Below are 13,045 nucleotides of genomic sequence, written 5' to 3' on the forward strand. Positions count from 1 at the left end.
CATACGGGACGCTCATGATTAGTGCCTTTGCCCCCTCCCGAAACACACGTGTTTGTGGGTTTTTTTTTTTTTGTTTTGACAGCTGGGCCTTTGTGGCATGCACAGAGCAGCCAGCATAACGCTTGGGCTGCTCTGTGCATGCTTTAGGCGCTGATTAACGACGGGTTTAACGATTCTGTGATACATCCTACTTTGCAATACCGATCCGAACATTTCTGGAGTGTGTTTGTAGTGCATGCCTCGTTTTTAAAAAATCGTTAAGCACTTTTACGATTCTTATTTTTTAACGTTTGGTTGATGCATCTAGGCCTAAGTGCTTTGAAAACACGCCTGCATAGCACCTAATGTTAGAGGGCCTGTGAATGCACTCAACCTGTTACCTGTCAAGGTCAGATTTAGCAACCAGGTGAAGTCTGCTTTCATATGAACTTGTAAATGCATGCAGCAGCGTTCCCTCTAAACTGTGTGTGTGTGCACGTGCACACAAGTCAGAAAGGGAGCATACACACCTAGCAACTGATTTCTTTATTGAGAATGTATTGCACACATTAAGTCAAGGCTGAAAATTTGGACACAAAATGTTTTTTTCATGCACACATGGGCCAGCAAAAATTAGAGAGAACATTGGCAGGCAGGTGTGTTTAAGTAAACTGACTTCAGAGAATGACTGTGTGCACTGACCATACCACATTAGTGGTATATTAGTGTAGGAACCTGCGAGTGTGTCAAGCTGTATGGTTACTGCATACATTTTTTTTAAAATGGTCACACCTGTGTGAGACCACATATATGAATATATGGACTTACTGGATCCTCTGTGGCTCATGTAAGCTTCATGATCTTGGGGAGGAGAGAGTGGCACTACTGCACATGCTCTGTTCTTCAATAAGACTGTGTCTGTGTCACCTAGTAGCCAGGCAACAGTACGAGGCCAAATATACCATAGTAGTATTTCACTCAAGTCAATAAAAGGGATAGCTAAACACATGAAAAGAATTGACTTATAAAGTGAAATCAGTGCCAATGCTTTTTGATAGTTCAAACCATCTCTTTCTAGGACTGAAGACTTCTGCTACATGCCTTGAATATTGGTGAGTATTTTGTTATCTTGAGGGGGCGAATTGATCCATCGTTTCATCCTGATCGAGCATGTAATGAAGATGGAAAATAATTGTCCCTATGGTCACAGCTGAGATTCTAAAACTACTAAGCTGGAAATGGAAAGCTTTCAGGCTTTAGTTGCATTGCACATTATAGTCTAAAGAAAATATAGCATTTCTCATAAGCCTACACACCCAATATCAACCTGTGAAAAAAAGTGTTTAGTGTTAAAACACAACAATCCTAATTACAGTCCCAAAGAATATTTATACCAGTGATTCCCGAGCCTGTTCTGGGAGACCACCAGCCAATCAGGTTTTCTGGATATCCACAATAAATATGAATGACAGAAATTTGCATGCAGTGGAGGCAGTTCATGCAAGTTTCTCATGTGTGTTCACGGTGGATATCTGAAAACCTGACTGGTTGCAGGACCTCCATGACAGGGTCTGGAATTACTGGCTTATGCTAAAACAAAAGTGCCTTTGTAATGTGTCAGTGCCTACCTGTGTTAATGAGAACACACTTTCCATTTCTAAAACTGTAAATATATGCAATGGCTATTTTCTTTAAAAAACAAAGTTAACAGGTAAGCACTAGTGGAGGCCTCCACCTTCCATTCCAGCCACAAAAGAGGACAGGAAGCAACTTAAAAAAAAAAAAAAAAAACAAGTCCCAGGTCAGTGATCTCGCCAAAAGTCAACACCAAGCACATGCAGCTCTTTTACTAAACCATGGTACAATTTAGTTATCATGCTTTAATGTGGGAATATACCATGCAATAGCTGAAAATTATATGCAGCACCCAATGGGGGCAGAACCAGCATTTTCTAATGCTGGTCCCATGTTAAAGTGGCAATTAGCACATGGTAACTGGGTGCAGTAATGTGGGAGTACTTACCATCTCTTATTTAGGAGACACTATGTGGTTCTTTGTTAATGTTTCCATACCCACTCTCCGCCCATGCCACACCCCCTGACAGAGAAATACAGTAATGAGCAGAAAACAGGCAAACTACTGTAAAACCCCTTAATGCTGTCACACAGTAGCCTATTTCCACATGATAATTGTGTGCGTTAGGGCAGTATAAAGGGCCCTGCGCAGTGGCGGGGCTGCTTCTGCCACGCACTGAGGCCCTTTTTACTGCAGCAGGTAAAAAGACCGAAAAAAAAGACATGGCCGTGCTGTAAGATTTCACTTACCACATAGCCATGGGGGAGGGGGGGAGGGAAGCGTGTGAGAAGAAGCACTTAATAGCACCCATCAAGGTGGCAGTAAGGGCTCCCACACTAACTCGGCAGTAACAGGGTAGAGTGGGGCGCTGTCCGATTACCACCAGGTAACTGCCACACTAAAAAATTAGGGCCCTATTTTCCCTAGCAGGGAAATGGCACGTGCTGGGACTGGAACTACTGCTGCCACCTGCGTTGGGTCGGCGGTAGCTCCAGATTGATGTGTGGTAAGGCCGCGTTGGGCTTACCGCTGCTTTGTAACAGGGCCCAAAAATTAGGTAAAAAAACCCCAAAACAAACAAAGAAACAGCAGCAACTCAACTGGGTTATAGTTTCTAGTATTTGCTTCCTGATAACATGAACAGGTGAATTTAACATCTTGCTTCTAACTGGCTGTTCTAATGCTGAAACCAATGTTTCATTTACAGTGACAGAACACAGCTTTCCAAGAAGCCAGTAGAAAGGTACTTACAACCTAAAGGGGGGGGGGGGGGGGGTGGAGGCAGGATGTTATCAACAGTGACCTCTGTTACATAGTAACATAGTAGATGACGGCAGAAAAAGAACTGCACGGTCCATCCAGTCTGCCCAACAAGATAACTCATATGTGCTACTTTTTGTGTATACCCTACTTTGATTTGTACCTGTGCTCTTCAGGGCACAGACCGTATAAGTCTGCCCTGCACTATCCCCGCCTCCCAACCACCGGTTCTGGCACAGACCGTATAAGTCTGCCCAGCACTATCCTCGCCTCCCAACCACCGGCTCTGGTTATTTTAGCACATGGTCCCATTTTATGCAATGAGATCCTGTGCTAAAATATAACCTGACTTAGCAGTAGCCCATGTTGCTAACTTCCTCCTAAGTATTCTTATAACTGGGATTATTTCTAGGTTTGGACTCTGAAGGTTCTTTTTTTTTTGTAACATGTAGGAGCTTTTTGACAGTACAGTCAACATGTTACCTGTAGCTTATCTATTTGAAAAAAGGTTTCCTACCCAAGGTTGCCAACTCACGTCTACCAGATTTTTGGTAACCCCCCCCCCCCCAAAAAAAAAATTCCAAACACCTTATGTTTCACCATTTTCCACTTTGTGCACAGATGGACTTACTATGGCAAAATTCACTCCACAGCCCCCACCTCCCCAGCACTACAGAGATTGAACCTACTTCACAAGAGGCTAGCCTGGGTGGACTACATTTTTGCTGGCAAAATTGTTACTGCTGATGTGGCTCACAATGTTAAACAGTAGCCATATTGATTCTACTTAGAAATGTGACATGCAAAATGTTTAAGTATTTTTATAAATACAAACCTTTTTAAGATTATTGGTAGTTAGCAACCCTACTGGGAACTCATTCTAAAAATAAAAGATAATGATGCTAGCTCTTATCAGCTTCTCTAACAGCCTTTAGCCTAATGAGGTCACCATGTCGGTCTATATCCATGGTGCAGTATTACATTACTGCAACAGAAGTAGGTAGTCATCTGAATCCAACCTACACTTTACCAAGTGTGCTAACTTGCAGCTGTGTCCCTAAAATTTAGGACACTATTCAATATTTGTTAATGTCTAAAAGGTATTGCAACACCTTCAAGACAAATTTACTGAAATTAAAAAAAAACTGCAAGCATCCTTTCCCAGATCTACAGTATACTGAAACAGTGAGACTTATCTCCTACAATCGTTCTCTCTGCTACTGCTTATCACTTACTTCCTCTCCCCTCCCCATGTTATGTGTAAACCTGTGCTTTTTTTGAACTTAGCTTATAAACGTGAGCAATCACATTAACAGTAACCCATGCTGATAACTTCCCCCATAAGAATCTATAGTACCAAAATTAATTTGTAGAAAAAAAAAACAGCTCAGTGCAAGTAAAGCAGACTCATGGTCAGAGCAGCAGACTGAGAATCAGGGGATGCTGATGCTCCTTGTGACCATCTTCAAGTCATTTCACCCTCTCTTGTCTTAGGTATAACTAGAATCATAAGCCCTCTTGGCAAGGGCCTAATGTACTCGGGCCTCCTGCTTGGATTTAGGAAAGGCAAATTAAATCTATCCATTTGTTTTCTGTACTTTAACATTTGTTTCATCTGTTTTAAAGGAAAAAGTTTAAAACAGTAAAAAAAAAAAAAAAGAGACACGCCTTTGTAGTTTTAAGAATAATGACCTTAGCACATTTTAAGATAATGAATACATTTTGATTTTAACAGAAAATACCTCCCCCAATTTTTCTGCTACTGAATATCACCATAGACCTAGTGAAAACCGATACAGTATTAGCAATTCAGGCTTCAGAGATACAGGTGGCATTAAGCTAATAAATGAGGCTTTAAATCAGCGGAGTTTATACCTCCAGCAGTTCTCCATGAACAGCTCATATACTTACTGTTTGCGGAGGGGTCCCCATCGTCATTTCCACATAGTAGCCCTGTCCGGACTTCCCCCTTAAGTTATTGATCATGTTCCTAAAACGGCCACTCTCTCTGGGCTCTTGCTGGGCGGCTCGCGGGAGCCTGCGGGCCTGCGAGCCCCCCGGACCTGGCCCGTTCTTCAGGGGCACCCGGATGCCCAGCTGTTCACCGCTGGCTCTGAGCAGCCCGGCCCCGATGCAGAGTCCCAGTGGCAGGAGCAGCGCCCAAGACAGAGTAGGAGGCTCCATACTAGTCTCGTCCCTAGAATAACTCCGATGCTAGGAACGGGAAGTCGAGTCCTGACCGTAGAGAGCCGGGCCCTGCTGCGAGTCCATGCTCTCCCCCTCGACCGCTGTCACCAGCTGGGGCTGGGCTTTTCCTTTCGCCCGGGGATCTCTGGGAAATGTAGTCCAGTCCTTCAGCCACAGCAGCTCAGGTCTCTGATGCCCCCAGGCGATAGATAGTAAAATTAACTTCCGTACAAAGAAAGGCCAACGAGAAATATCTTTTTAAAGTCTGATGTGTTAGACCCCTTTCGTATGGCTTTACCTAAACGGGATTCAGCTTGGAGGAAAAGTTTCTCGAGGCTGCCTTGGGCATCACAGCCGGGTCATGGTAAAAACATCAACCCAGATGGCGGCTTGTATAATATCATTATCAGTACTGTGAATTTTGAACCCCGTAAATCCTGCCTGGATGCAAAATAATTCCTGATCAGTTCTGTGCAGGCTGCATTTCGGGGCGGGGCAGCCTTAGTGTGGACCGATTTTTTTGTTGTTGTTGTTAAGCGTTTAGTCAAAAGATAAACCTTGCTTTCTCTACCTCACCACCTCTTCCTCCACTAGTCCGTTCCCCTCTCTCTCCTTCCCCTCATTCCCTTTCCTGCAGCATTGAGCCTGCCATGAGTGGGAAAGTGCGGGGTACAAATGTAACAAAATAAATACTATTGAGGAAACTACACTTCTCCTTTCTTCCTCAAAATGTACCACCTATTCCTCTGATCCCATTCCCACCCACCTTCTTAATGCCATCTCTCCTGCTCTTATTCCTTTTATCTGTCACATTCTCAACCTCTCACTTTCCACTGCAACTGTCCCTGCTGCCTTTAAACATGCTGTGGTCACACCTCTCCTTAAGAAGCCTTCACTCGACCCCACTTGTCCCTCTAATTACCGACCCATCTCCCTCCTTCCTTTTCTCTCCAAATTACTTGAGTGTGCTGTTCACCGCCGCTGCCTTGATTTTCTCTCCTCACATGCTATTCTTGACTCACTACAATCTGGTTTTCGCCCTCTTCACTCAACCGAAACTGCGCTTACTAAAGTCTCCAATGACCTATTACTGGCTAAATCCAGAGGTCAATATTCCATCCTCATTCTTCTTGATCTTTCCGCTGCTTTTGACACTGTCGATCACAGCATACTTCGCGATACCCTGTCCTCACTTGGATTCCAGGGCTCTGTCCTTTCCTGGTTCTCTTCCTACCTCTCCCTCCGCACCTTTAGTGTTCACTCTGGTGGATCCTCTTCTACTTCTATCCCTCTGCCTGTCGGCGTACCTCAGGGTTCTGTTCTTGGTCCCCTCCTCTTTTCTATCTACACTTCTTCCCTTGGTTCATTAATCTCATCCCATGGCTTTTCCTACCATCTCTATGCTGATGACTCCCAAATCTACCTTTCTACCCCTGATATCTCACCTTGCATCCAAACCAAAGTTTCAGCGTGCTTGTCTGACATTGCTGTCTGGATGTCTCAACGCCACCTGAAATTAAATATGACCAAAAACGAGCTTCTCATTTTCCCCCCCAAACCCACCTCCCCGCTCCCCCCGTTTTCTATTTCTGTTGATGGCTCTCTCATTCTCCCTGTCTCCTCAGCTCGAAACCTTGGGGTCATCTTTGACTCTTCCCTCTCCTTCTCTGCTCATATCCAGCAGATTGCCAAGACCTGTCGTTTCTTTCTTTACAACATCCGTAAAATCCGCCCCTTTCTTTCCGAGCACTCTACCAAAACCCTCATCCACACCCTTGTCACCTCGCGTTTAGACTACTGCAATCTGCTTCTTGCTGGCCTCCCACTTAGTCACCTCTCCAGTCGGTTCAAAACTCTGCTGCCCGTCTCATCTCCCTCCAGGGTCGCTTTACTCATACTACCCCTCTCCTCAAGACCCTTCACTGGCTCCCTATCCGTTTTCGCATCCTGTTCAAACTTCTTCTACTAACCTATAAATGTACTCACTCTGCTGCTCCCCAGTATCTCTCCACACTCGTCCTTCCCTACACCCCTTCCCGTGCACTCCGCTCCATGGATAAATCCTTCTTATCTGTTCCCTTCTCCACTACTGCCAACTCCAGACTTCGCGCCTTCTGTCTCGCTGCACCCTACGCCTGGAATAAACTTCCTGAGCCCCTACGTCTTGCCCCATCCTTGGCCACCTTTAAATCTAGACTGAAAGCCCACCTCTTTAACATTGCTTTTGACTCGTAACCACTCGCCTCCACCTACCCTCCTCTCTTCCTTCCCGTTCACATTAATTGATTTGATTACTTTATTTTTTGTCTATTAGATTGTAAGCTCTTTGAGCAGGGACTGTCTTTCTTCTATGTTTGTGCAGCGCTGCGTACGCCTTGTAGCGCTATAGAAATGCTAAATAGTAGTAGTAGTAGTAGTCTAGCTGTAACTTAATTTGCAGCGGCTGTAGCCCTAAACTAACCTATGGAGATCCCTGAAAGCCCTTATCCGAGACGCCCAACGAGTGGCTTTACAGTAGTATTGACTAGAACCCTCCGAAAAATGAGATCTTTCATAGCTTTAAACAGCACCTACTCTTGAGTATTCCAAATCGGCTACTGAAACAAACAAGGACGATCCAAATCTCCGCGGACATTATGGGGGTGGGTGGGTTTATTATTATACAATGTAATGTAGCTTCTGTCCGATAAATACTCGGTAAGTGAATGAGTGACACGGGCTGCGGGCCTATAGGGGAGGGGAGTGGATGGGAAGGAATCATTCCAGGAATTCTGTGCTGGGTAGTGCAGGAGGAGGCAGTGACTGATATAGTCTGTGTGCAGCAGAGCTGCCTGATACGGCTGAATAAGTAGTTGTGCTAGACTTGGAGGGTCGGGATATTGACCCTAAAGAAAACGAGGGACCCAAGATCAGTCCAGCTATTTTGAATAAAGTGGTTAAATCTTTCATCTATAGGATGAGGATAGGTTGAGAGAGTAACGCCCCCCTCCCCACCTTGTTATATAATTAGCCTTGTCAAAGTTGGAGGATCTCTGTAAATTAATTACAAAATTAGATCAAATTTTGGCGGGTTTGGTTATGACTAAATGCAATATACAATAGAGGGTGGAAGCATGGATGCCAGCTGAGGGAAATAGGTAAACGACTAATCCGTTTTTTGTTTTCTTTTCTTTTACCTACACCCCAATAATGAGCAAACTCCTTGACTCTGGCCAGGGATGAGTAACATTTAGCATCCCCAAGCATTTTGAAAAATTGGCTCCTATTGAAGGAAAATCATGGAAGGTAATCAATGCCACGTCATTTAGCTTTTATGTGGGACCCTAACCCAACTAGGAGCATTAAATGTGTGGTACTTTTTTCTTGATGAATCAAATGCATATTTATGCATTGGATGAGGCAGTGTTGAAAAGATATATAGATTGGAGAATCCAAGAGGAGTCAGCAGAAGGCTTTCAGCCCATAAACATTTTCATGTATTTTTATTTGTCCTAATTGGTTGGTGTGGTCCTTAAAAAATTAAGTTGATTGGAGTGTGGTTGCTACAAAAATCATAGCAATGTGTATAAAATTTATACCTAACAATTGTGGTTGCCCAGTTAGTCCAGAAAAAAAGGCATCACTTACAACTTCTTTATTGACAAACTAAATAAATATGTTTGTGTAATAGGTTTGTTGACCCTTATTTCCAAATAGTGAATCATGCCCTAAATTCTTTTAACTATATTGAGCAGGTGGTAAGCTTTGTTATATTGGGAAAACATTTCAAACCCAAACAAAAAAAAAAATCAAATTCTACCTTTTGGAGCTATGTCAAGTAACCTTCTTAACCACAGGTATAGTTTGCCTGCTTGGACAGGGCAAGGGGTGGGGAGCTGAAACTATAAGGCATTAAGTGATTGGACAAGCTCTGATCATTGTGTGGGCAGGAGTTTCTCTCCCTAGTCTCAAATTAACATACATTACCTTCTCACTTTCTTCCAAACATACAGACAAACACATCATCAGCTTTTCACCCTTATCCCCTCCTCCTCCTAGTGCACCTCATTCTTCCCACCAGTTCAATTGTAGTTGCAACACAGCAAAATAATATTTATATTTATAAAAATGTATTTTTTATTTTCTCTACCCTTTTCATATTATTTTATCTTTTCCCACATTTCCTCTCCCTCTGATTTTATAGTTTTCTTCTCCAGTTACTTTCTCTTGGCATTTCTAGATTTTATAGCCTGTGGTCCTCTTTTTTTTTTATTTTTTAATTATAGGTTCCATGTTTTGTTTGCCCCTTTCCTTGCTTTCTTCTCCTTTTTCTCCCCTCACCATCTCTTTCCTATAGCATGAAGTCCTCTCTATTATCTTTCACCTTCCTTCTCCTTTCCCTTTCTCAGACAGCCCAACCATTAGGCAAGACTGCAAGAGTAGCTAGTTGCCTAGAGCAGCAGCTGCAGTCTAAGCAAAACAATAGGTCCTGACAGTCATACAAATCAGTGGCTTAGGCATAAGTGGGCACTGGTCCACCCATTTTGGGCTCAGGACCATTCAGCAGCAACATACCCTAACTGTGGCTGGCAGGGATCTCTAAGCCTTGCCAGCTGAAACAGTGTTCTCTCCAGGGCCTTTTTAGTGGGTGCACTGCCTGACTAACCTTCTCCCCGTTTCTTCCTCTCACTTTCATGCCCTCTCACCAATGATCCAGCATCTCTCATGACCTCTTATCCCCTCCCCCATTCACACACACTCTGCTCATGGCAGTCCCAGAGCCTTCCCTCTGATACAACTTCCTGTTTCCACATAGTTTGGAGTATATTAGAGAGAAGGCTCTGGGGCCTGCCCTGAGCAGTTTGTGAATCGCTGCTTACAGCCAATGCCCTCCATAACAGAAGCTGAGGTTTTAAAGGTATATCTGGTGGTCTTGGGGGAAGAGAAAATTTTGAGCATCCACTTTGGGCTCAAGCTCACCCAAAACTGACCCTCTGGCTATGCCACTGGCACAAACAATAATCAGCATATGCTTTAACCCACATTTTTATAGAAATGTTTGTGTGATCATCATGATTCAGTTTATTTTTGTGGTTCTCTTTGCAGCCATACATCAGAGAACATGAGCTAAAAATGATTTGGAGCCAATTGTATAGTGCCTTTCCAATTTCTGCAGTGCATTCTTGCTCTGGTTGAGAAATTGGGCTCCTGATGAAGGCATAGGCCGAAACACAGACCGTGTTGAGTCCACCTTCAAGAATGTGTTTGTATCTTATTGACATGTTGCCTTCAAGCAAGTGCTATTGCATATGCTAATAAAGGTCTTGTGCTTTTATGCTGGACTACTGCATTGGTCATTCACACCCTTTTGTTTTGCCCAAGTTTAATTATCAAAATACTAGTGAAAAAGGCCCGTTTCTGACAGAAATGAAACGGGCGCTAGCAAGGTTTTCCTTGGAGTGTGTATGTTTCAGAGAGTGTGTGTGAGATTGACTGTGTGCGAGAGAGTGAATGTGCGAGTGCGTGTGTGTGTGACAGAGAGAGAGAGTGGGTGCGAGTGTGTCCGTGAGTGAGAGAGAGAGAGAGAGAGAGAGAGAGAGTTTGTGTGAGAATCAGTGTGTGTGCCAGGGGCTCCTCTCTCCCAGTTCCAGGGTCCGCCCTCCATCCGTCCGAGTTCCAGGGTCATCCCCCCCCCCTCCCTCCCTCCGAGTTCCAGGGTCCCTTCCAGTTTCAGGGTCCCCCCCTACCCTCCCAGTTTCATAGTCCGCCTCCCAGTTCCAGGGTCCCTCCCCCTCCATCCCAGTTCCAGGGTCCTGTCCCCTCCCTTCCTCGGAGGTGCTTGGTAGGGGGGGTTGCTATTTGCTGTCAACCTAAGGAGACCCTGCTTCTGGCGTCCAGCAGCTAAGTTCTGTCCTGACCCACAGGCAGCTGGAGCTCCCTCATACTCTTTCAGTGACACACATTGACAGGCAACAGCTGGATAAAGTGTTTTAGTGATATTTAGTTTAGATTTCATGATATTCATATGTACAGATGTGTAGCTTTCAAATAAATTAAAAAGGTGTGCAGTAAGAAAACAAAAACCGTTTGTCCTTTACGTGTTAAGGCGCAGTTTATCCAGTAGAAACAGCTTTAGACGTGTTTCAGATGGAAGGGCAAAAAAACGACAATGTGTATCAGCAGCTCGTAGGCGTGCTTGGTTTTGAGTGTATGGGAATGACAGCTGTGTTGGGGAGTGGAAATAGAGATTAACGAATGGGCCTCCTTGCTTACAGTGTAGTTGATTGGGTCAGTTCCACTCGTGTGTAGTAATTCTCCTGCTGCATGGCCAGAGTCGGAGAGGAGAGGGGGTGCGGCAGAATGGTGAGTGAGTGGCTGCGGGAGGGTGGGTGAGGGGGACGGGGTGCAGTGGCGATTTTGTTTGGTTTTGAGTGTATGGGAATGACGGCTGCGTCGGGGCGTGGAAACAGATTAACCAATGGGCTTCCTTGATTCGTTGACCATCTGTGCTCAGCCCTCAACGTCATGACGTTCTGATGCGAGGGCGGGGCAGACACTCATGGCCAAACCGGATATCTCGCCCGCCTCAAGTTTCCGGCTTGAGGCTTCATTCGAACGTGGGAGGTGCCTTTTATACAGGGCTTTTTTAGAGGGGGTACTGAGTACCGTCACCTTTTCCACTGTCTGCTAAACTTGACCCATGGTTCTCGTATTTTAATGAAAGAGCTCAGGTTCTACATACAAATTCTGCCTTGTCATAGATTCTATGACTGGTTGCAGGGGTCCTAGCTATTGTGGGGTGAGTCCTTCAATGATCACTCCACCCCTGAAGGGTGGCCTGGCATTTGAGTACCGGCACCTTTTTTGCTAGACAAAATGCACTGCTTTTATATATAGAGATTGGGGGGCCTTAAGGTTAATTGGGGATGGGGGAGGGAGGCTGAAGGTTGCCTAGGCACACACCACCCTTCCTCCTCTCAACACTCACTCATCACTTTCCCCACCCTTCTGGCACACTCTTCCTTTCTCCTTCCTCCCTGGTACAATCTTCTCCCTGGCTCTCCCAGGTCCAGCATTTCCACCTCTCCCATTCCCTCCACTTAGTCCACTCTCTCCCCTCCTTCTCCCTTTTGCCCCTTTCCCCATGGTCAAGAACCTCTCCAATCCCCTTCCCTTGACTCCTCTGCTGGTATCTTCCCCTTTCTCTCTTTCCAATCTTTACTCCACCTCACCTCTCAAAGCTCCTTCCCTGGTTTCAGTCTGTTAAAAGAATTTTACTTAACAATACTCACGAATACCATCAGACCAAGTCAGATTTAAGCATTTTTTATTTACTTGCAAGGAGACAGATCCAACTGCAGTCAGAAGGTTGTCCGACTCAAAATTCCTCCCCTCAGTTCTTATAAGTTTTCCTACCTACAGGAGTGTGGTAGCCGTGTTAGTCCACTCTTAAGGTTATCAATAGAAATCAAACAAAATAAAACATGGAAAAGAAAATAAGATGATACCTTTTTTATTACCTACAGGGACACAAAGGAAGCTCAGTGCCTGTCAATACTATTGCATTTTCTAACATGTTACATTTCTAGGCTACTAGTCGGCTTATGTGACTCCCAGGCATATCTAGGCACATTCCAATCACCCTGCCCAGCTGCAACAGGAAGTGTAAATTAGGGGGGAGGAACCGCTTTGAATTGCACTTGGGTTTCAAAGGTCCACTGTGCATGTTATTTCTTTAAGGATGTTGGCATCACTGCAGCAGCCCAGCTTAACGAAGAAGCTAAGACAGAGTGTGATATTTACATAGAAAACATAGTAGATGACGGCAGAAAAAGACCTGCACGGTCCATCCAGTCTGCCCAAGAAGATAAATTCATGTGTGATACTTTTTTTATTTGTACTGTCCTCTTCAGTGCACAGACCGTATAAGTCTGGCCAGCCCTATCATGCCTCCCAACAACCAACCCCGCCTCCCAACCACCAGCTCTGGCACAGACCGATATTTAAAAGAGATGTTGCTCCAGAGGGGAGAATTAGTAGATTAGGCATCTACTTTCAATCTCA

At 44.7% G+C, this 13,045-nt stretch overlaps 1 protein-coding gene across 2 annotated transcripts in view; it reads right to left on the reverse strand.

Moving 5' to 3' along the window:
• Positions 1 to 5,151, reverse strand: part of BACE1 (beta-secretase 1) — a 48,377-nt gene extending 43,226 nt beyond the window's left edge. Inside the window, exon 1 of one of the 2 annotated variants that reach the window (XM_030220969.1) lies at positions 4,727 to 5,151. In XM_030220969.1, coding sequence (XP_030076829.1) covers positions 4,727 to 4,999 — 273 coding nt within the window. In that variant the 5' untranslated portion in view covers positions 5,000 to 5,151. The remainder of the gene's footprint in view (positions 1 to 4,726) is intronic. The other variant, XM_030220968.1, reaches the window with a different exon arrangement.
• Positions 5,152 to 13,045: the final 7,894 nt, after the last annotated feature.

This window comes from Microcaecilia unicolor, chromosome 12 (assembly GCF_901765095.1).
Source record: "Microcaecilia unicolor chromosome 12, aMicUni1.1, whole genome shotgun sequence".
Lineage (NCBI taxonomy): Eukaryota > Metazoa > Chordata > Amphibia > Gymnophiona > Siphonopidae > Microcaecilia > Microcaecilia unicolor.